The 25,607-nt window shown below is 42.2% G+C and overlaps 1 protein-coding gene across 1 annotated transcript in view; it reads right to left on the bottom strand.

The window, feature by feature from the left end:
- CD109 (CD109 molecule) overlaps nt 1–25,607 on the bottom strand; it is a 134,096-nt gene that overhangs the window by 90,647 nt on the left and 17,842 nt on the right. Inside the window, exons 3-5 of the mRNA XM_061206898.1 lie at nt 17,115–17,143; nt 9,359–9,589; nt 2,890–3,015 (exon numbers count right to left, since the gene is read on the bottom strand). Of these exons, the coding sequence (XP_061062881.1) occupies nt 2,890–3,015; nt 9,359–9,589; nt 17,115–17,143 (386 nt within the window). The remainder of the gene's footprint in view (nt 1–2,889; nt 3,016–9,358; nt 9,590–17,114; nt 17,144–25,607) is intronic.

Below are 25,607 nucleotides of genomic sequence, written 5' to 3'. Positions count from 1 at the left end.
CCACAATAGTCTTTGAAGACAGAGATCAGATGTTAGGCTTCCTGGTATCATATCACCGCACTATAAGCCCTCAACACATATTTGATGGAGGACGGTAGATGGATGGATGGACGGGTGGATGGATGAATGGATAGATGGATGGATGGACAAACAGCTGATTCCTGGGGAAATGATAATGAAACCAAAACGTGGGAACAGAGAATAAAGTCCTAACTCCTTAAAACTCACAACATGCCTCCTAATCTCCAGCTCCCAGCAGCCTCGACATGTGTCAGTCCCTCCGTTCTCCCCAGTCCCCAGACCCCGGGGCTCTCCTCCACCTTCCCCGCCTCGACACAAACCCTCCTCTCTCCTACGTCTCACAAACACCTACTCTGTCCTCCTTTTCTACAAGCTCCAATGTCTGGTCCATCCAGCGTTCATCACCCCCCGCCCTCAGCGCCCGTAACTCCTTGCACGCTTTCTCATTTTCTCTGTGGCACAAACTCTCCACGAGCCCAGCGTGCTCCTTATCTTCATGCAGACGCTCAAAAAAAAATGTGCTAAGGGGACCTAGTTCTGCTTTTAAAATGTGGCCCCCAAAAATGCTAACTAAAGGAAAATTTTTTCATTTTTAATTTATTAAGTACTTGGTACTTTTATCTCACCTCAGGCCACCTGCTAATGAATGACTATTCCTTCTAATAAAGTGGCTCTCGAAGGAGGAGGGAGAGGGCATTTTTCGAAGGGGACATTTGGTGACATCTGGAGACATCTCTGGTTGTCACGACTTGGAGGGAGGGGACGGCTGCAAGTGGCATTTAGTGAGTAAAGGTCAGAGATGTTGCTAAACGTCCCACAGTGCACAGGACATCCCCGCAACAAACAATTTTTTCCCGTAATGTCAAAAGTGAGAAGCCCTGTTCTAATCGAATTTTTAAAGCTCTTATTTGTGAATTTATATGCACTTTAATAAATTCCAAAGAAAAAAATTAGAAAATATTCAATGAATCTTCAAACACCACAGAGTGACGCACCAGAGAAAACCCGAGGCGGAGACACGGAGGGCGTTCTAGTGCCCCTGCCCTGTTAGATCTCGGAGCCATGGGAGTTGGCCGCAAATACGGGAAGTAAGCGGGGGAGCTGGGCAGAAAGAAGCATTGGGGAGCAGAAGACTGATGTAGCTGTTAAGGTCACTAGAGTTTTGTTTTTGTTTTTGCTTTTGCTTTTAACATCTTTATTGGAGTATAATTGCTTTACAATGCTGTGCTAGTTTCTACCGTACAACAAAGTGAATCAGCTATACATATACATACATCCCCATATCTCCTCCCTCTTGCATCTCCCTCCCTCCCTCCCTATCCCACCCCTCTAGGTGGTCACAAAGCACTGAGCTGATCTCCCTGTGCTATGCAGCTGCTTCCCACTAGCTATCTATTTTACATTTGGTAGTGTATATAAGTCCATGCCACTCTCTCACTTGGTCCCAGCTTCCCCTTCCCCCTCCCCATCCTCAAGTCCATTCTCTATGTCTGTGTCTTTATTCCTGTCCAGCCCCTAGGTTCGTCAGAACCTTTTTTTTTTTTTTTAGATTCCATATATATGTGTTAGCATACGGTATTTGTTTTTCTCTTTCTGACTTACTTCACTCTGAATGACAGACACTAGGTCCATCCACCTCACTACAAATAACTCAATTTCATTTCTTTTTATGGCAGAGTGATATTCCATTGCATATACGTGCCGCATCTTCTTTATCCATTCACCTGTCAATGGACACTTAGGTTGCTTCCATGTCCTGGCTATTGTAAATAGTGTTGCAATGAACATTGGGGTACATGTATCTTTTTGAATTATGGTTTTCTCAGGGTATATGCCCAGTATACCCTGATTGCTGGGTCATATGGTAGTTCTATTTTTAGTTTTTTAAGGAACCTCCATACTGTTCTCCATAGTGGCTGTATCAATTTACATTCCCATCAACAGTGCAAGAGGGTTCCCTTTACTCCACACCCTCTCCAGCATTTATTGTTTATAGATTTTTTGATCATGGCCATTCTGACCAGTGTGAGGTGGTACCTCATTGTAGTTTTGATTTGCATTTCTCTAATGATTAGTGATGTTGAGCATCCTTTCATGTGTTTGTTGGCTGCATGAGCTTCTTGTATATTTGGGAAATTAATCCTCTGTCCGTTGATTGATTTGCAAATATTTTCTCCCATTCTGAGGGTTGTCTTTTCGTCTTGTTTATGGTTTCCTTCGCTGTGCAAAAGCTTTTAAGTTTCATTAGGTCCCATTTGTTTATTTTTGTTTTTATTTCCATTACTCTAGGACGTGGGTCAAAAAGGATCTTGCTGTGATTTATGTCATAGAGTGTTCTGCCTATGTTTTCCTCTAAGAGTTTTATAGTGTCTGGCCTTATGAAATTAGAACACTCCCTAACACCATATAGAAAAATAAACTCAAAATGGATTAAAGACCTAAAGGTCACTAGAGTTTTTAAAACAAAGATGAAGTAGGTTAGACCAATCTCTCATCAGGAGTCATTACTCTGAGACATAAGATTTGCCAAATAATAGCTATGTATTCATTACTTAGTTTTAAAATACTCAATGTGTGCAATAACTAAATACAATAAATATTTAATCAGCTTTATACTAAAATGTGAAATGTCTTAACCTTCAAACGTTACATTATATAAAAAGACAACAATGATTAAAACTCTAATATGTTATAACACAGGCTAACCCATTGGTAACAATAGTAAATTAAAAATAAAACCACTTAAATTATCTAGATACTCAGATTAAGGTTTTTCTGTTCACTAAATAAATGACTTCAGAGATATTTTCCCCACTGGACCTATTTAAAACATTTTAACATTCCCCCCCAAAATGTATTTATACTCACATTCACTTGAACTTGGATGGACCAGTCACCAAGTATTGGATGGGAAGATAATTGGAAAGTTTTGGAAACGACTCCAAGATCACTTTGTTCTGACAACCACTGTTGGATCAAATTTGACTTGGGATCCTACAACGAAAACCATATGCATGTTAACGATATAAAGCCCCCCATGTGACGTGGATCCAACCTGGTTACGGATACGGCTCTGCAATGCTCCCAGGCACATCCAAAATGTGGGACAGGGGGAGTTCTTGGAAAATGTCAGCTCTATACTACCAAAGAAGATGAATAAAAATTACTTCTTTTCTCATATTCTCCTGAGAACGCCTTTATTCTGCTCTACCTTTTAAATCTTGGCACGTACTTCCTTCTACATGAAACACTACATCATGTACCTCACCAAACCTGCACTGCTTCTGGTGTTGTTGCTGAGAGGAAACCCCACTGCAGGGATAACAGGCCCCTGTATTAAAGGCATCTGCCTTCTCACCACCACTCACACGTCATTCAGTCACTAGGATTCTCCTCCAGTATAGGATTATCCTCCCATTACAGCTGAGAAAACGGGCGCCCAGAGAGGTTAGGTAAGCCCTCAACCACAAACAGCTGGTCCAATATCCCAGCACCAACACATGACAGAACCCAGGATTCAAACCCACGTGTCTTTTGATTCAACAAAAGTGGTGTCATGGGGGTGCTTAACCAAGGGATGCATGAAGAACACCTGAGTCTTCCCAGGCTCTCCCAGAGCACCCTCCCCGCATCCAATCCCATCCCAGCCCTGTCAACTCTGCCCCTTTAACATCTCACGTCCAGCCACCATTTTCTAACTATCGCAACTAACCTCTCTCCTCCAGTCTTGTCCCTCCAATACATCTTCCCCACCGCCAGACACAAACCTGGGGCTGAGGCAAAGGGGTTGAAGCACCAGACACAGTTCCTGGCAAATTACAAGCAATGAGTAAACGCTCGCTATGACCAGTATACCAGACCACTAGGTGACGATGACTTCTGTTTGCCAACAGAATGAGATCTACACTCCTCTGCGTAGTTTACAAGGCTTAGGAAGCTGACCCCATCTACATTTCTACGCACATCTTCCTCCAAACATACAGACTTGTTTGCAATTCACCCCAAATGCCCATGCACCTAGGCCTCTACCATTGCTGCATGGAAGGCCCTTCCTTCCTTGTCCAGATGGTGAAATAAGCTCCAACTTCCTGCCTTCTACACATGCCTCCAACAGGCAGGAGTGACCACTCCCTGGAGAAACCCCAATGCACCTGGAATTTACCCCCCTGACATGCACTACTGTTTAAGGTTCTCATTTGTTATCTGGGTTTTTTGGTGTTTTTTGTTATTGTTACTTTTTGGTTTTGGTGTTTCTTTGTTCCCTGGATTATGAACTCCAGGATCAAATTTTTTCCCTGATTCTTTTTTTTTTTTTTGAATTTTATTTTATTTATTTTTTTATATAGCAGGTTCTTATTAGTTATCCATTTTATACATATTAGTGTATATATGTCAATCCCAATCTCCCAATTCATCCCACCACCATCCCTGATTCCTAATCTCTATCCTCTGACTCAAGGTAGCGGGTTGGCCTGGTTATTAGAAGCCAGAGGAAACCCCCTCCGCGAGCGGGGGAGAGTGTGTAAGTCAGGGTAAGTACAATGCTGAGAACTGAGTAGGAAGTGGTCTAGGAAGGCAGAAACTAATTGTTAAAACCAAAGACCAGGGGGCTTCCCTGGTGGTGCAGTGGTTAAGAATCCGCCTGCCAATGCAGGGGACACAGGTTCGATCCCTGGTCCGGGAAGATCCCACATGCCACGGAGCAACTAAGCCTGTGAGCCACCACGACTGAGCCTGTGCTCTAGAGCCTGCGAGCCACAACTACTGAGCCCGTGAGCCACAACTACTGAAGCCTGTGCACCTAGAGCCCGTGCTCTGCAACAAGAGAAGCCACCACAATGAGAAGCCCGTGCACCGCAACAAAGAGTAGCCCCCGCTCGCCACAACTAGAGAAAGCCTGTGTGCAGCAACGAAGACCCAACACAGCCAAAAATAAACAAATTAATTAAAAAAAAAAAAAAAGCCAAAGACCACAAGCGGGTCAAGAATAAGCAGGTCACCATCCTTGGCAAGCCCTGGGGCAGGCACTGAAGTCAGAACTGGCTCTCCTGCCCCCGTCAAGACTGGGATGGCTACGGAGCTCAAAGGATCAAAAGCAAATGAAGAAATACAGAGTGAATATCTGCTGTCTAATAATGAAGGGAATGCAAATGAAAACAATGAAAGGCCATTTTTCTTCCATCACACTGACAAAAATAAAAAATGATAATAATAATTCCCAGTGTCGCCTAAAATGTAGGGAAAGAAATGCACATAGTCCGCCGATGTATTATTTTGGTGAAGGTACACATTTCCCCCACAGCCCTACAAACAAAGGAAATCCAAACTGAAGTCTTTGATGATCTGGAGGATCTGCAGGGCTGGGAGTGAATGAGATAAATCTCTCGTGTCCCAAGCCTGTCTTGGACCTGGGCATATCACCCACAAGGAAGAGACAGAGAATGTAGAAATGCCAGAAGTCCTTACAGAGCCCCTGAGGATTTGCACAGGTGACGCATGGTGGCATCACAGCAGAGCCCAGCATTTGCATGTGGTCACCTCCTACTGGGATGCACACAGGACAGCCACGTATGATGTGAACAGTGCCCCTGTCACAGCCGGAACAGCCACATGGCTGGAGACACTGGGAAAGTGGCCCCTCGTGCTCTTCGAGTCACCTCTGCACGGCCTGGGCTCTCCATCAGGTGCCTGTGTCAGCCATCTCAAGCAATAAACTCCCTGGCTGGAGAAGGCAAATATTTCTGCCAGTCCCCAGAGTCCTGGATTATGCACAAGGTGTGTGCCTAGCATGTAGAATTAAAGACATCAAATCACTTAAACGAGGTGCCACCACTGCTCCAGGCCAAAGTGTCAGAGCACAGTCACAGCGCGGACCCCAAGCTAGCAGCTGGGCCCACAAGATCGCTCACCTGTACCAGGAGCAACAACTTCTCAGGAAGGGCAGCCAGGGTAGAAAACAGCGTGCCAGCTGCCATCACAGCGTTGGCGACACTTATTTCCGTAGTGTAAGGACAGACTGGCTGCAGGAAGCCAGAATTAGGGGAAGAGGTTTATTCCACCATAAAAAGGCCCCTGAAGCCCCTTTGCTTCCTGAGAAGGTCAGTTATTGGGTCAGGGAAAACACCCAATGATCCCAAAAAAACACTGAACATGCCTGAACATGCTATGATGGTCAATATTTTAGCCACATCCTACAGTCAGTCATTCTTGGCTGGGCAAGATGGGCCCCAAAAAGCTGGCCTCCTGTAGTTCCCAGATGCCTTCTCCACACTTGCCTGCAGGTGGTGCTGTGCTAGAGAGTACAACTTCGTCCAAGTCAGGGGCTCTCGTTACACTACAGTCCCACTTTGCTCTGGGAAGTTTTTCTAAGAAACCACCTGTCCCATACTGAAAGATGTAGAAAAAGAAAACATCAGAGTCTGGTGAACCCTGGCCCAAAGGACTGTTTTCAGATAGAAGAGCTCAGGGTGTGGGCATTCACATCAATGCTCTGACCCATGAGTACTGTGGTGAGTATGGCACCCACATGTGCATTCACTCACTGGTCCCAAACACAGTGGGTTCCGGGTAGAACTCTCCTGCCCTGGCCAAGGGGACCACCCATCAGCCAGGCCAGCGGGATCCCTCAGGACCACGAATAGCAAGAGGAAGGGCTCTCTGTGCACTTCTGGGAAAGCCAAATGTGACAGGCGAAGTCCAAAATCGGAGACAGGAGCCCAAAGAATCCACAAATCACAATCAGCAGCGTTCGTTCTGGGTTAACGCTTACAACGGACAATTTATCCAGGGCTGATTTTTATTCGCCTGAGACAGAAAGAGGCAGATCGATTGTAAACAGCCAGACACAGGCAGACATTCACTTCTAAACCCTCCATTTACACATAGCATTTAGTAAGTTCTCAGTATTTGTGGATAAATGATGAAGGACAGTATGAATGGCATCCATAAACTGCTCAGAGAGTTACATGAATTTAGAAATGCTATTCACTATGGCGACCTGCTTTATTCCAACACAGCAAAGGCAGACATTCACAGAGCTGCTAACTCTGAAATAATACCAGTTCCATTCAAGAAACATGCCAACCAATGTGATATTTGCTATAAACACATCTTGGCTTGAAGTTATATGTATACATGTTTGTTTGCTTGATTTTTGTTTGTGTGTTTGTTTAGCTCATAACAACAAAAAAAACTAAGAAGAATAGGAAGATACTGAACTAAAAAGCCTAAATTTGCCTTCCATTCTGTTATTCCTCAGAACATTTTTTTTCCTGTTCCAGATTTTTTTTTTTAACATCTTTATTGGAGTATAATTGCTTTATAATGGTGTGTTAGTTTCTGCTGTATAACAAAGTGAGTCAGCTATACGTATACATATATCCCCATATCCCCTCCCTCTTGGGTCTCCCTCCCACCCTCCCTATCCCACCCCTCTAGGTGGTCACAAAGCACCGAGCTGATCTCCCTGTGCTATGCAGCTGCTTCCCACTAGCTATCTATTTTACATTTGGTAGTGTATGTATGTCCATGCCACTCTCTCACTTCGTCCCAGCTTACCCTTCCCCCTCCCCATGTCCTCAAGTCCATTCTCTACATCTGCATCTTTATTCCTGTCCTGCCCCTAGGTTTGTCAGAACCTTTTTTTTTTTTTTTAGATTCCATATATATGTGTGTTAAAATACAGTATTTGTTTTTCTCTTTCTGACTTACTTCACTCTGTATGACAGACTCTAGGTCCATCCACCTCACTACAAATAACTCAATTTCGTTTCTTTTTATGGCTGAGTAATATTCCAATGTATATATGTGCCACATCTTCTTTTTTCTTTTTAACATCTTTACTGGGGTATAATTGCTTTACCATGGTGTGTTAGTTTCTGCTGTATAACAAAGTGAATCAGCTATATGTATACATATGTCCCCATATCCCCTCCCTCTTGCGTCTCCCTCCCTCCCACCCTCCCTATCCCACCCCTCTAGGTGGTCACAAAGCACTAAGCTGATCTCCCTGTGCTATGTGGCTGCTTCCCACCAGCTATCTATTTTACATTTGGTAGTATACGTATGTCCATGCCAACCAATGTCCTGGGACTGAGGGGATTTTCCAGTACTAAAATCAAGAGAGTCCCAGCAAACTGGGGTGAGCTGGTCACCCTATTTCTATGTCACTGGTCAAAGGTCTAATACTCTCCTCGGCTTAAACGTAGACAACCAGGTCCAGCCGGATGTCAGCTGCCTCCAGCCTGGCCCTCACTGGAAGCACTCAGTCTGCCAACCATGCTGCCTCCAGAGCCCAGAGTACTCAGGCAGAGGAGGCCAAAAGGTTTCCTGCCAGAGGGGCTCCCAGTACAACAGTAGCTAATGTTTAGGAGCATGTTCTATGTGCCAGGCACAGTTCTAAATGCTTTACCTGAATCATATCACATAATCCTCACAAAAACCTGTACAAGATATTATTATTTTTACACATTTTACAAATAAGGAAACCGAGGCTCAGAGAGGTTGATTAATTTCCTCGAGGTCACAGAGCTAGCACCTATTCTTCTTAGAGCAGAGAGTGATCCTTTTAAAATGTTAACTCAGATCACATCATGCCTCTCCTCAGAATTCTCCAGTGAATTTTCATTTCACTCACAGTAAAATCCAAATTCCATATCATAGCCAAGAAGATCCTGTATAATCCCTCATCCAGCCGACCTACCTGTACCTGACCTTATCTCCTAATATTTGTCCCCTCACTTCCTGGGCAACAGTGCACTGCAAGCTTGTTCCCCCAATGCACCTAACAAGTTCCCACCTCAGGGCCTTTGCATATGCTATTCCCTCTGTTTGTAGAGGCTCATTCTTTTATTTCCTATAGGTCTCTGTTCAAATAGGACTTCTCTAACAACCCTATAGAAAACAGCAAACACAAACTCACTCTCTCTCTCTCTCTCTCTCTCTCACACACACACACATACACACACACACACACACTCTTTTTTTATATATCTGTGTGTTTATTTATTGTCTGTCCACTACCCACTGGAATAAAAAGTCGATGTAAGCAGGAACTCACCTTCTGTATCGAGGACACAGAAGTTTAATAAATGTTTGACAAATGAATTAATCAATGAAGAAGCCAGGACCGGAACCCAAGCAGGCTTGACTCTGGAGCCTGAGCTCTTAACCCAGTGCGGTACCATCCCCCTTCCTAGAGAAACCATCCCACTTTGGGAGGGAAGCTTAGCCACGTGAATCCTAAGACATCCCAATACCAACAATGTGAGCAGAACTTCCAAGAGAGCTTCAGTGAGACAGCTTTGAACCTCCAGCTTTATTTCTGTCTGGCACTCACCTTAATTAGAATGTTTAAAGAGGTTTTGTAAGGCTTAAAATCTGAGAAGAGTGTAACAACACGAAACTTCACTTCTTGCTTTGGTTTATACAGGGGCTTGTCTGTTTGAATGAAGACAGTCATTCTCTTGGTCTCAAATGATAAGCGCGTACTATTCGAGAATAAAATCTCATCCTGGGCACGTCCAGTGACACGGAGCTCATAAATCTCATCACCACTGTTCAGAGGTAGCTGGGGGAAAAAAGACATCAGATGTATCAAGGTCTCATTGTTTTACCTCAAAAGTGTTTTTAACTGTAAGTGAGAATTGAAATTTTAAATACATAGTATTATCAAAAGTAATCGCGATGTTGAAACATGCGTCCCTCCTAACCACCAAAATTAAACAATTTGTTTTCTCTCTTTCGCCATCCTGGAGTTTGCTCTCCAGTTAAACCGCAGGGTTCCTGGACGGCAGGAACCACGTCCCACAGCTCTGTCAGCAGTCACCTTGTCACTTCCTATCCCGAGTACAAACTCTTCCACACTGACAGTCACTGTGGGTCACAATACCCTTCTCCTCTGTGCCTCGCCCTGTCTGCGGCAGTCCACGGGTGAAAGGCACATTTGCACAGGCTTTGTTTTCTTGCCATACTCTCTCCAGGACCTCTCACCTGTTCTAGGATGCATTCTCTTCCTGTATCTGGTGCATCGTGTCACAGTCATGGTAAGTTTGATGGCACCGTTATTTTACTGTTTCTATCACTAGTGGAAATCCTACCTTCTAGCATGAACAGACCAGAAGCCACACTCAGCTTACACACACCGTGTCATTCTACCTCACAACAACCCTTCCGGTGGGTGCTCTAACTAATACCAGTTTACAAACCAGGAACCTGGGGCTTGGAAGAGTAAAGGAAGTTGCTCCAGGTCACTGGCTGAGATTCAAACCCGGGATGAACTATACTACTCTAACAAGAGCTTTCATGTGGTGGTTTTAAAATATGTCCAAAATTTCTCTGACCAACCTCCCTTCAAAAGTCAGAGCCCCACTCCTGGGCATATACCCAGAGAAAACCATGATTCACAAAGACACACGCACCCCAATGTTCATTGCAGCACTATTTACAATAGCCAGGCCAGGGAGGCAACCTAAGTGTCCATCAACAGAGGAATGGATAAAGAAGATGTGGCACATATATACAATGGAATATTACTCAGCCATAAAAAGTAACAAAATTGGGTCATTTGTAGAGATGTGCATGGACCTAGAGACTGTCATAAAGAGTGAAGTAAGTCAGAAAGAGAAAAACAAATATCATATATTAACACATACATGTGGAATCTGAAAAAATTGGTATGGACGATCTTATTTACAAAGCAGAAATAGAGACAGACATACAGAACAAACGTATGGATACCAAGGGGGAAAGGGGGGGTGGGATGAATTGGGAGATGGGGATTGGCATATATACACTATTGATACTACATATAAAATAGATAACTAATGACAACCTACTGTATAGCACAGGAAACTCTACTCAGTGCTCTATGGTGACCTAAATGGGAAGGAAATCTAAAAAAGGGGATACATGGATACATACAGCTAATTCACTTTGCTGTACAGTAGAAACTAACACAACATCGTAAAGCAACTATACTCCAATAAAAATTAATTTAAAAAAAAAAAAAAAAAGGTAGAGCCTAATTTCCCAGTGACTTGCCTCTCAAGAGTAGAATGAGGCTGCGTCATTAACGGGATAGGGGAGCTTGGGTGCTATTGACCAGGCTTGCCATTGTCACCAGGAGAGGCCCCAGATGTGTGTGCAGCTGAGGTCATCCACTGCAGGCTGCGCCCAGCACCGTGCTAGATGAGAACGCCTCCATCCCTTGCATGGTAGAACTTTCTGCGGTTCCTCAGTAGCAAGAGAACTGATGCTGGTACAGAGAGGCCACCTTGGCACCTGCTTTGCAAAGCTGGAGAGATTCATACTCCCAATAACCCCCTCCTGCCCCTGGGCCTTCAAAGAGCTGATCTTTTTGACTTCCCTCATGCCTGTGCCAATACTAATTTGTCTGAATAATAATGAGCATTTACGGAGAGCCTTCTGTGTGCCAGCCACTTTCCTAAACACCTTAGATTTTATGTTCCTGTTAATGCCTCAGCTGGGCCAGCTGAGTGGCAATTTGGGGCCTGGTGGGCAGACTCCTGTGGCTTGGAAGTTCAGGGGTTGAACCCCTCCTAGGAAGAAGGCTACAGAGTAAAGCATGGGAGCGTTCAGGAGGGTCTCCACTCACAGTCTGGGTGCCCCAAACACAGAGGGCACCTTAAATGGGGGTGGACCGAAAGTATACTGGGTGAAACACATGTGTTCCTAGAAAATTCCCTAGGAAGGCATCGCATTGGAGACAGTCCAGCTGGAGAAGTAACTAGCATTAACAGGATAGCTTCTGCCTGTTCTCTCTTTCTTGGATTCCTGGCTCTGGGGGAAGTCAGCTGCCATGTGATAAGGACACTCAAGAGGCCTGTGAGAGGCCCACGTGGGGAGGAACAGAAGCCAATAGCCACCACCCACCTGCCAGCCGCGTGAAGAGCGACCTTACTGAGGACCCCCAGGCCCGGTGAAGCCTTCAGATGACGGCAGCTCCGCCATCGGCAGCTCAGAACTGCTCAACTACATGCCTCCCAAATTCCTGACCCACAGAAACTGTGCGAAATAATAAAAGTTTACGGCTGTTTCACACCAGACTTTGGGGATAACAGGTTACACAACAATCGATAACTAGCACACCTGAATTTTAGTTCATTTTCATATTCATAAACCTGAGATTCTGAAACTAATGTTCTGCCTCCTTTTTGCAAATAAGAGGGGTCCACAGAGAGCTCCAAGGAGATTTTCCAGAAAGAGCAGCCACCAAAAAGCCAGCAATATGGAGAAGAATATGAAGGAAACGTAACAAACCACCAATACAGTGGTCAGCAGCAAATAGGGAGGAAAGTACCGGTGTTTGCAATTTACTTGGAAATGCATTTTAAAAATAAGATCAATTAATGGACGGAGAGATGAGTAGATAAATATGTGATTGAGCAAGTATGGTAAAATGGTAACAGTAGATTCTAAGTGGTGGTTTATAGGAGCGTTCCCTATGAAACTCTTTCAGGTTTTTTGGATATTTGATACTTTCACGGTAAATCGTTAGGAGAAACAATCAGTAACATCACCTTCAAATGACCTCTAGTACTGATTTTTGCTTTCCTTTAATACATAAACATTGAGCACTTTCGAGCTCCAGGTTGTTCTAGGTGCTTGGGATTCAACAGGAACCAAAGACGTACGCCCTAGAGGGCTGAGAATCTAGCCTGGAACTTGCATCCTTATATTCTATTCTCTCAAATGATGCTTCAGGCCTCAGATTCTTTTAAACGGAGTCCTGAATACCGTAAGCAGGAAAATATATATGCCAGGAACCAGCATATCATTTGCTCGTATACAGCACAGATTTATAAATAGCTCATGCTTAAAAAAAGTATTAGATGGAATTTCTCTCTATGATTTGGATATAGTCTGATCATTTTTAGTGGCACAGAGGCCCCAGAACAGAGAGTAGATTGAAGACTGATGTCAAATTAATGATGCAGAGGTCTGAAACTAAAGAGACCTATTAACCACGAGGAGGTCAAAGAGTTAGAAAATTAGAATTAACACAAAAGTGTCCAAAACATTTTACTCTGTCCCCTGCTCCATCCTCCTTCAGGGAGTTGACACAAGAGGAGATGGTACTGACTATCTTTCTGTCCCTTTCAGTTACCCTAATTCTCCCTGTTAGAAACCCCACCTCTCCCTATGTAAAATTTAGATGATTTGGGATCCTCAAAGCCTCGGTGCTAATCCTAGAGCTGGGAAGTCTAGGATGACAATATGGAGTTGTCAGAGTGGACCTCGTGTGCCCCTATGAACGATGAGGTATCACTGCACCGCTTAGGGTGTCACCATGGACGCTGGCTGTCAGTAGAGACCTTGGTCATCCATTGGTAACAGTAGAGGGACATAATGAGAAGGAGACTGGAGAAAATACTGGGGATGTTAAGCAATCTTTATGAAAGATTCTCTTTCCCACACTAACCTGCTTCCCACAGTAGAGAGGACCCAGAAGGTAATATAAGCTCCTGAATCTCTGCTGGTAAATTGCTTCCCACCTTCTTGGGGGACACAATGACCAAAAAGAATTCCCAGAATTGGTAATAAAGGAGTTCCCTAATAAGAGACTTCCTTATCTCTTATACAAGAACTAATTATTTACCCACAGAGATTTTGGATCCTACGTGTTGAACTGAGGTCACAGGGCTGGGGAAAGACGTAGTTCCCATATACAGACACTGTCTGGCAGCAGAATAAGAGTCTGGGGGTATACAATACCCAGGGCTTAGATCAACAAAATATCAACGAGCATCTGAGTTGAGCATGGTTGATTCTCAGTTATGCTAAGTCTATTTTGTGTATACATAAACGCAAACTCTCCAGGTAGATGATAGAGGCATGCTCAAAAAGTTCTTGATGGACAATAAATGAACTCCTTAGTCTAATCTGGGCCGTCTAAAACCATCTCACCTTCTCTGAAAGATCACCTGTCTTAAGGAAACAAACAACACAATAGTATTTATCCTACTTTATTTCACTAATAACTCCAGTTACCAAAAAAGTAATGGTAATTTCAAATAACTTTCAAAATAAAACTGAGAAATTTAATATGATAGTTTCTATTTAAAATATATTAGTAATTAAACTTTAAAAGCATTCTAATTTTATTAGGAGGTTTGGATTAACATATATACACTACTATACATAAAATAGACAATCCACAAGGACCTACTGCATAGGACAGGGAACTATACTCAATATTCTGTAATAACCTATATGGGAAAAGAATCTAAAAAAGAATAGATATATGTATATGTATAACTGATTCACGTTGCTGTACACCTAAAACTAACACAGCATTGTAAATCAACTATATTCCAATATAAAATTTAAAAAAAATTTTTAGGCATGCTAATTTTAAAAACCACTCCCTCGTTTTAAGTTGGATTTATTTACAAGGAGAATAAAAAGAAACTTTTTCTAGCACGTTTTGTACAAACAATAATCTTTATGTTAAGCGTAAATTCTGTTTTTTATTTACTTCTTATTGAAGGCTGATTTTACTGTATCAAAAACAGAAACAATGAGCTAGTCAGATATTAAAAACACGTTTGTTTTAATGCAGCCAATATATTCATATTTTATAGCAAAAATTCATGAGGACCTTAAAAAATAATTTAAAATATTACATCTACAAGCATCAGAATGCAAGAGCACTTGGAAAGATGGGTCTATTTTAATTGAACACTCGTAAAAATGCAGAACCTTCTATTTTTGCCAAGCGTTATCAAATTTTCCCAGACACTTTATGACTAAGCCTTTAAAATTTTGTTTTACTAAAAAGGGATCTAGTCCTAAATATAACTCCTGGTAAATCTTTCAATAAATAATTGCTATATCTACATACAGTAGAAATGGCATAATATTAAAGACAAATATAGGATGTTGGGATTAGTATTTCACATGGTTAAGACTTTAAAGACTAATAGTAGCCAAATTTGTAGCTAACTGGGACAAGTACAGCTTATAGGCACATTATTGGAATCAGCCCGAGTGCCCTCGTCCACCCACATGCCTGCTCCTTCCAGACTTGTTACACTCCAGGCCGTGCCACTGCGGACGTCTTTGAGGAAAGCAGACAGTTATTATGCATTGAGCTGTGATACCTGAACTGAAATCTCACCCCCTTCTGCTATCAGACAATTATATTACACAGGATTTATTTTAATCTTCTCATTGTAATACTTTTTCAACAGAGTTATGGACACAGACACCAGGGGGCCAGCACCTAATGTCTGAGGTCACATTAATGCAGCCTAATGTCTTATTGTCACTAAGATTGGGTTTTTTCCCCCACGTCTGCCTGCTTAGGCCTTCCCTCCCCCCAACCCCACTTTCTATTATTACAACAGTATATTCTTAGTAAGGTAAGTACAAACATAATAATAAGTTAAGAAACAGGGACTTCCCTGGTGGTCCAGTGGCTAAGACTCCATGCTCCCAATGCAAGGGGACTGGGTTTGATCCCTGGTCACGGAACTAGATCCTACATGCCACAACTAAAGATCCCACACGCCACAACTAAAGATCCCGCATGCCGCAACTAAAAGATCTCATGCTGGGACTTCCCTGGTGGTCCAGTGGTAAAGAATCCACCTTCCAATGCAGGTTCAATCCCTGGTCAGGGATCCCACATGCCACGGGGCAACTAAGCCCATGTGCCACAACTAGAGAGAGAAAACCCACATGCCACAACTAGAGAGAAGCCCATGCGCCACAACAAAAGATCCTGCATGCCACAGTGAAGATCCCGCGTGCCTCAACTAAGACCCAATGCAGCCGAAAATTTTTTAAAGATTAAATAAATAAATAAATAAAATAAATATCAAAAAATAAAATAAAAAGACACTGGAAGAACACAGTTAATTTTTTTTTAAATTAAAAATTAAAAAAAAAAAAAGATCCTGCATGCCGCAGCTAGGACCTGACACAGCCAAGTAAATAAATCAATATTTTTTTAAAATAGGTAAGAAACATAATAGCTATGGAATATAAGTAATTTTTATAAAGGACAGTTTGGGAGCACTATATTCTCTAAGAACCCCCCCCAAAATAAATGTGGTTTCTGAATGTGCTTGATAAGTAACCTTCAAGAGTTAACGGGGAACCTGACTCATCCGGAAATGTCAACCCTACATAAGTGTGTAATCTGTCAGGGTCAAAGTCATCAGTCATCTAGTCCCAGAAAAGTACACCAAATTGTCCTCTTGGTGGATGCTATGTTCTATTCCACTGTATATTAAATGTGTGAAGCTCCAAAACAAAACAGTAATAAAAGCACAAACTTCCAAATGAAAGCTATGGGAAGCAGGACTAGTTCACAAACAATATTTAATAAACAGGTTTTACGACTCTCTCAACAATATAATAACCCTTTCCACTTCTGTAGCAGATGCTACAGCACATTCACATCTCATTTCACCTCCAAGGTAGCCCCTATGAAATAGACTATACCTTTATCCCCTCCTCCAGGACCAGGACCATGGTGAGGGGAGCCAGGCACTTGCCTCAAGTGAAAAATTTAATAAGAGTGTGCCAAAAAAACTCAGTAATCAACAGTTAAAATTTTTTAATATTTTAAATAGTTTTAAATAGCAAAAGTGATGCAAAAATTAAATTATGAAACAAAAAAATCAAAATTTTAAACAAAGACAGGGTCAGTATCAATTACTGTTGTTTTATTTTGCCTCAGGGTACAATTCCGCTCACTGAAGCACTGCCCTTTTCCAGGACAAAGAAACTGGGACGGAGCATGAAGTACACACCCAAGACTGTAAGGCTCTGTTAAGGCAGAAGCAGGACCCAACCCGCCCAGGTACCTATGCTAATAGACCAAGCCAGTCCCCCTCAGTGAAGTTCTCCATTTTAGGAGAGGAAAATCTCCACTGTGAGTTTGAAGAGGCTGATATCCAATCTCCCTGAAGTAATATTATTCTTAAACAATCTGAAGGTGGAACTGAACTCAATCACACTCACAAGGAATGTAAATCAATATAAAAGCCAATAAAATACTAATTCATTTATTTCACTGACGCAATGTATATTTCTGAAACCAAATTTTTTAAATAAATACTTACTGATGGAAGAATAAGTGTCTTGAAAGAGCCTAAAAGGAAAACAGGGAAGAAAACAGTCATAATTTAAATATAGTGATATAATACAAAACTTGTTAAGACTCTCTTAATACTCTTTCAGATGTAGAGGGAATCAGACTTACAGAATCAGAAACTTATTTAGCCAAACCAGAACAATTTTATTAAATCCCAGAACACCTGAGAGATTATTACATATCCTTGTGCCAGAGAATTAAGACTTAAAAGGCTGTCCGTGGGTAAACCTCTCCCAAAAATTAGTTACGTTCTGCTTCTCTTTTCCATTTGTATGTTGCTGCTGTCCCTGTTGCTCTTGTAAGGCTGTACATGTTTGAGGGACACTTCATACAGTGTACAGAGGGAAGCTGAGGTTCATTTCTCATACACGCATGATCAAGGGAAAAAAGGAAAACATTAGTCACGTCAGGGGTGAGCTGGGACTCATAACTGACCATTAGTATTAAAATGATGCAGACTTTTTTCATGTAAGTTCCTAAACAAAGACTGCTAATTTAACTCATGCCAATTTCTCATCAACTCTATTTATTGCAAGGGAAAAAATGCTTCAAGTTAAACATAAAAGAGTACTTATTCAAAGTTCCCATTTAAGGGACATGAATTCAGAGGTGGTGACAGCCTCTCAGTTCCTTCGTTCATTTAAGAAACACTTATAAGGGTACCACAGTGAACAAGACACACATGGTCCCTCTCCTCCTGGAGGCCACATGTGCCCACCCCAGGGGAACAGACGGGTACAGTATGGAGCGAGGGTTAAGCAAGTGGCCGCTGCAATCAGACCACGTAGGTTCTATTCCAAATCAGCCATGTACGAGTCCTGTCCTTGAACATGTTACCTGATTCTCCAGGTTCAATTTTTTCATCCACAAAATGAAGACAATCACACAAGGTGGCTGTAAGGAAGAAGTATGCCAATCCCTGTAAAGGGTACAGAACAGTGGCTGGCATGTAGGAAACACTTGATAACTATGGCATTACACTGCCAGAAAGCTAGAGGAGTCACCCACTGGCATGTCAGTGTGCCTCTATGGCAGTGGGCTTCAGATGTTTATGATGGAGCACTCAATCGATACAAATATTTGGTGCATGTTACCATGTCAAGTTAGATTTATGAAGTTATATACATGCACTTTCTCAACCAAAATATAAATATTAGAAAACCTGACTTTCTTAGTTTTTCTCAATAAAATAATGGAAATTAAAGTTAGTATATTTTCTACCTACTCCCTTATAAATGGTCTTGTGACTCCCAGATGTGTGCACCCTACTTTGACCACTGCCCCAATGGGCCTCAGTGAAATACAAGTATGTTCTCAGGAGCAGATAAGCAACTCATCAAAGTCACTTATCACACAGCACAAATCAGTTTATCTAATAGCTGTCACCATAGGAAGCAAGGAGCAGGACTCTTCAATAATTAGGACACTGGACAAAGAATGTCTTGAAAAGGTGAAGGAACAATTGAACAGATATAGGTCCACACAGAACGGCTGCAATAGAGGGAGAGTGGGGGGCACTTCAGAGGGGCCACGGGAGGCGCCTAAAGGAAATGATGCAGAGTCTAGGGCTGTAGGATAAGGAAAAAGGAGCCAGATGAGAATGGAAGGGACCAGTTTCCAGGCAGAGCAGCAGGAAGTGCAAAGGCATGGAGCCTACAGAAGAGAAGAGCTGGGTGAGACACGACCAGAGGCAGGAGAGCCAGTAGAGATGAGGCTAGACCCGACCACAAAAGGCCTTTTAGACAGGCAAGCCCTCACCAGAATGGTCTGGGTTGCACTGTTATCCCCGCATTCTGATTGAGTATTTGTCCCGAATCTTTTTCGGTTTAGCAAAATATTAATATGAGATGGGTTTAACTTGCACAAGATTTAACTTTGAAATTGTATAATCATGCTTTGAGAACATCTCCATTTGTGGGAAGAAACTTCTGTTCATTAAGTTCTTGCTTTTGAATTGAAGGGAAATTGAGAAGCCCCATAATGGTGCAGCAACTAAACTTGATGAAACACTCAAAAGAACCATAAATAGAGACAACTAACAAGTTCTGTCTTGTAAAAATATTTGTTGAGAAGAGGCATAGGCAGACCCTGCAAAATACTTGGGCTGAAACACATAAACAGTTCAATATGGGAAAAAATTGAAATTGAGAATATCCTCCACACATCAGAATTTTCTCTGATTTTACCAGGTAGCTCAGCACATCTGGAGAGAGTGTTTTCCCAACTAAAAATATTATGGTCACTGTATACCAACAATGAACAAGTGGAACCTGAAGTTAAATTACAAGGTCCACTTACATTAGCACCAAAAAAAATGAAATAGGCATAAATCTAACAAAATGTGTACAAGATCTAGATGAGGAAAACTACAAAACTCTGATAAGTGAAATCAAAGAGCTAAATAAATGGAGAGATATTCAATGTTCATAAACAGAGAAACTTAGTTGTCAAGACATCATTTCTTCGCAACTTGATCTTTAGATTCAATGCAATTCTAAATCCTAATCAAAATCCCAGCAAGTTTTTTCATGGATGTCAACAAACTGATTCTAAAGTTTACCTGGAGAAGCAAAAGACCCAGAATAGCTAACGTAATACTGAAGGAGAACAAAGTTGGAAGAATGCTACCTGACTTCAAGACTTACTATAAAGCTACAGTAATTAAGACCATGTGATACTGGCAAAAGAATAGACAAATATATCAATGGAACAGAATAGACAGCCCAGAAATAGACCCTATAAATACTGTCAACTGATCTTTGACAGGCAGAACATAGGGGATTTTAGGGCAGTGAAAATACTCTGTATGATATTATGATGATGGACATATGTCATTACACATTCATCAAAACCCACAGAATTCACAACACCAATAGTGAACCCTCATGTAAACTATGAACTTTGGGTGATTATGATGCATCATTGCAGGTTCATCCTTGGTTAAAAAAAAAAAAATGTGCCATTCTTGTGAGTGATGTTGATAACAGGGAAGGCTATCCATGCATGTGGACAGGGAAAATATGGGAAATCTGAAAAAAATATTTTTAATTATTTGAACGTTCAAGTTGAACATTATTATGATAATGGTCAGATAACGTGAACATTCAAATAAATAATGGATTATAACCTACTGAATAAAATAAGAGTATGAGTTTGTGCTGATATATAATTTAATAGATGACTAAATGAAGGAGAAGAAAAAGGTTTTTTTTTTACAATTTTTAATTTATTTTATTGAAGTATAGTTGATTTACAATGTTGTGTTAGTTTCTGCTGTACAGCAAACAGATTCATTTCTACATATATATATATATTCAGAAAAAGTTATTATTTACCATAGAATTCCAATAAATAAATGTATAAGGAATCATGGAATTAGAAAATTTCACAACAATAATGGTAATAACTGATTCAGGCAAATAATCGTCAAACTTGTGTGTACAAGTGGAGTGAGTGAGACTCGTAAGAAATAATAAACCATTGTTGTTTGAAGCTACTAAGTGTTGGGAGGTTCATTCACAGCAAAAGATAACTGGAACACGTTTGAAATAAAAAAGATTAACTAGCAATATTAAGTATTATTATCCTTATTTTACAAATGAGAACCTGAGTCACAGAGATATTAAGTGACTTCCCCAGGGTCACACAGGAAAGAAGTAACGGAGCTAAGATTCTAAGCCACTGCCTCTCAGTAGAAGAACGGCAGCTGTACTTTTGTTCTTGCATTCTACCCACCTTTGATTATTATAAAAGTTGCACAGCCTGTGTATAGCCTCTTTGTGTATGTTGACACCCTTATTGCCTCAGTCACACAGGTTCAAAATCGCAATCCTCTTGGACTCCCGGCTCTCCTCAGCTCTATGTTAGTCATCACCAGAACCTAGATCCTTCTTCCATAATGTTTCTCCCAGCCCTCAGTTACGCTATAGGCGCTGCAATGGTGGAACTACTTGAAACAATTCGTGTTATGCAAGAACTTCTGGAAAGGATATAAAAACTAGAAAATTTCTTAACTCTTTTTTATCAGTTCTTCACACTACACTGTTTTCATACGTTTGAAGCTAATTTCAAGATCGGAAAAACCCATCTTCAAGGGAAACAAGAACCACACGTGTCTAAGGTCGGGTTCCCTGGGAAGCCGACTCTGACACGGTGATTCAAGCGCAGGGCGTGCGCCTGGGACCAGCACCTAGAGAAGGGGAGGGATGCAGAGGCGGGACTGGGGAGGAGAAAGGGAAGAGCCTCAACACAGGCTCAAGCCGCGTCCACGGGGCGCCCTCAGAAGCAGCGCCGACCCCCGAGAGGTGTCCTGAGTTGGGGGGAGGGGCTGGACCTCCACCCAAGGAGGAGTTCCCCCGGGGCAGGGTGAGTCTCCCTAGCGGTGCAGCCCCCAGGAAGCTGGCTTGGAGGGCGGTGGGCTGCAACCTTCCCAGCAGCTTCAGGGAATGAGTCTTCATCCCCGACAGGCTGGTTCCGGGTGGTACATCATGGTACCCACCACAATGTCCCACAGTGGGATAGAATCAGAAATACTAAACTGCAGGGAGCTGGGCCCCAGCAAAACAGCGCCCTTGATTATTGAGAGTCACTGATCTTTCGTGACTTTAGGATAAACCATCGGGGTTGACAATTTTGTCAGCCCAGTGACTGGAGGAAACAGTGTGCTTCCTTTGGGCCTGACACACCGGCTACCTCCCATCACCGGCAACCTCACAGGGGCTAAAGACTGCGTGTGTGTGTGTGCGTGTGCGTGTGCGTGTGTCTGTGTGTGTGTCTGTGTGCGTGTGTCTGTGTGTCTGTGTGTGTGTGTCTGTGTGTGTCTGTGTCTCTGTGTGTGTGTGTCTGTGTGTCTGTGTGTGTGTCTGTGTGTCTGTCTGTGTGTGTGTGTCTGTGTGTCTGCCTGTGTGTGTGTGTCTGTGTGTCTGTGTGTGTGTGTCTGTGTGTGTGTGCCTGTGTGTCTGTGTGTCTGTGTGCGTGTGTCTGTGTGTGTGTCTGTGTGTCTCTGTGTCTGTGTGTCTGTGTGCATGTGTCTGTGTGTGTGTCTGTGTGTCTCTGTGTGTGTGTCTGTGTGTGTGTGTGTGTCTGTGTGTGTGTCTGTGTGTGTGTCTCTGTGTGTGTCTCTGTGTGTCTGTGTGTGTGTGTCTGTGTGTCTCTGTGTGTGTGTGTCTGTGTGTCTGTGTCTGTGTGTGTGTGTTGGGGAAGGGGGCATAATTTATTTTTATCTAAGTGACACTAAGCAAGGAGAAAGTAAGAAACAGCTTCGAGTCTACAATCCAAATACACCTAGTAGGTTGATCAACTGGAGGGCGAGGATTTCAGCGCTTCAAAGCCAGCCACCCAGATGTGAAGTGCAGGAAATCCCATTCACAGAACTTCTGTTTTTAATGGGACTCTTCACAGAGTCAAAGCTTTGAGGGGTTTTCTCATTAAAGAGAAATTGGAAGAGGGGGTAGACTGCATGCCTGGGTCTCACTGCTCTGACATGTGACCGTGTCCATCACAGACCCAAGAAACACACAGCTGCCCCAGAAGCTGGGGTGCAGGAGCAGAGAGGCCCCGACCCACCCTTAATTCTTGCTGGATTCAGGGAGTGACTCAAAGGATGTGCAGAGAGATCCAATTTAAAGTCCGCTCACTTGTCTCATGTGTCCTTATTAAAAGGTCGACTTGAAGTACTTGATTTTTTTTGCAACTTGTTGTCTTCCCTCTAAATTTACAAGGGCAGCTTGGAATTTCCTAGGCACTTAGTAAGTCTTATTTGAACGTCTGAACATTCTAGCAGTAATTTACGGCACCAAAATATAAAATCAGGGGCAGGGTGGTAGGAGTGCAGATGAGAAATAGTCATCTCTTTCTCTGTGGTTGCTAGGTTGAGGATGAAATAGATTGTATTTGCAAATTGTTTTGAACATTTTTTCTCCCTTTTGCCAGAGCTCCGGGCTCTACGCAGACAAGGGAAACAGTCACCACCTCTTAAAATCCTGCACGGCATTCTTAATCACTGACTAAAGATGCCCTCTGTTCTGTGAGGTCCTTCTCAACGTTACAGCAGATAATCTCTGTAAAACTCAGACCATTTTTGTGTATAACAGAGAAAGTAGATCTTAAAATTCCTGCAGTGCTTTCTCCTTCCCAATGCCACCAAAGCCACTCAAAAGAAACCTTGTTTTAAAGCTTCACACTTGGCACAGGCTTGAGAGCTGGCCATCATTTGATTTACAAATAGAGTCAAAGCTATTTTTAAGTTGTGTAATAAGCATACACAAAAACTAACCTTTCCTTAACTTTTTAAATACACTCCATAATGCCATATGCTGCCTCTTCTGACATCTGTGCTCACCAGACAGCTCTGCAGAAAATCCCTGAAGGGAAGGAAAGTGTGTAATTGGAAATCCAACTAGGTCCACAAATATTCTCTATGGGAAAAAAAAGGATTTTCCACCATATATGTGCCTGGCTTAGTATTTACCGGTTAATTACTTTTGGCAGCTCTCTGCTGTTCAGTAATGTACAATAATGAACGTAAGGAAATCACTTTTGCAGCTAAAAGTTTTGACCTCTTTACCAAGTTATTAAATATTCTTTCATCAATACCCTCATTATTCAGCATTTTCTTTGATCACAGATGGACAAAGTGGGAAATGGGGTTTCCACCACAGATACATGGAAGACAAAACCTTAAGATATGTTTCTGCTTCGTGGTTTAATGTCACTTTTAAGCCAAGGAACTCTTCAGGGAATTCAATCCATACAGAAAGCACAAGTATTTCAAACAAAACAAAACAAAAAAATTTCCTTTGGTTCCTACATACTCCTTTAATTTTTTTCTCTCCTGCTTCCCCTTGCTTACAAATATCTCAATAAATAACAGTTTCATAAACAACGTTTTGTTCCATTTAGACCACTGAGTATAAAATAGGTCAAATGAAAAGCCACTAAAAGTAAAATAAATAAAATGGTACAATATAAACTAAATGTTAGGTTCTATACAAATGAAAAACCAATCAAGCAAGGCTCTGGGCTGCTAAATGTACATGGCATTTATTATGGCAGGGTCAGTAATCTGAAGCCCACAGGCCAAGTCTGGCCCATGCCTGTTTTTGTACAGTTCATGAACTAAAAATGGTTTTAAATAGCTGGGAAAAATAAAAAGAATAATATTTTATGACACATGGAAATTATACGAACTCCAAATTCAGGGTCCATAGATAAATTTCTGTCGGTGCACGAGCACGCTCCTTTGTTATGCACCATCTATGGCTGCTTTCACGCTACAATGGCCAAGTAGCTGCAACCAAGACCACAGGCCAGCAAAACCTACCGTGTCGACCATCTGGCCCTTTATGGAAACAGTTTACCGACCCCTATGGTTTGCTGCTCTTTTTGGGAAGACATCTTCCTTCCTCAAGGGATGAGGGGTAAGGTTGAAGGCCCACTCCAGTCAGAATCAAAGAGCCATCAACAGAGACACATGGCATTAAAAAAAAAAAACCTAAAACACACACACACACACACACACACACACACAGACACCTAGCCTCATGCCACAGGCTTGTGCTCAGGAGGGAGGCATCAGGGCTAATGTCTGATGCTGGGAGATGCTCGGTATAACATAGCTGACATTCCCAAGTGTTTATACTGTGTGCCAGGCACCATGGTAAAGGTCCTAAAGCAGTACACTACAAAAAGGAAAAAGGATAAAAATTTTTAAAACAAAGGAAAAAGAAATGGGTGAAATTAATTTTAATAACATTTTATTTAATCCCATATATCTAAAATATTACCATTAAATTTGCAATCAATATTAAAAAAGTTATTGAGTTTTGCTGCATTTTTTGGCACTAAAAGTATTCAAAATCCAGTGTGTATTTTATACTCACGGCCCATCTTAATATGTACGAGCCACACTTCAAGTGCTCAAAAACCACAGGTGGCTAGTGGTTACCATATTGGACAGTGCAGCTCTAAAGCACTGTCTCGTTTAATCCTCACGACAGTGTTCTGAGGTAGGTACTATTATTGTTGCTTTTATGCAGATGAAGAAACTGAGACTAGATGAGATGAACGACCTGCCCAAGGCGACATAGGTAGTAAGAAGTAGTGCTAAGCGCCCAGTTCCAATGTGGCTCCAGCGTCTCCCAAACTGTACGGGACAGACCCAGCTAATTCCTTCTAAAATATCAGTCCAAAAAAACCTCATACTCCCTCCTGTCACGCTTCTGTAGCTTACTGCACTCTCATGTTGGTATCTGGACACACCCACTCTTCCATATTTTCTCTTATCCATGTTGTTATTGCCTCAAGCACCTATGTAGCCCTCCAGGTGACCATCCGTCTTCAACGCAATAGGCTCATTTGCAGCATTCATTCCACACTCCCTGGTCCCATGCACGGCAGACACAGCTAATCCAACCACTCTCTATTTCAGTAAACCCAGACTTGACTTGAAACCATCAACACA

Source organism: Eubalaena glacialis, chromosome 12, assembly GCF_028564815.1.
Source record: "Eubalaena glacialis isolate mEubGla1 chromosome 12, mEubGla1.1.hap2.+ XY, whole genome shotgun sequence".
NCBI classification, from domain to species: Eukaryota; Metazoa; Chordata; class Mammalia; order Artiodactyla; family Balaenidae; genus Eubalaena; species Eubalaena glacialis.
This window is presented reverse-complemented; position numbering and strand designations above follow the sequence as displayed.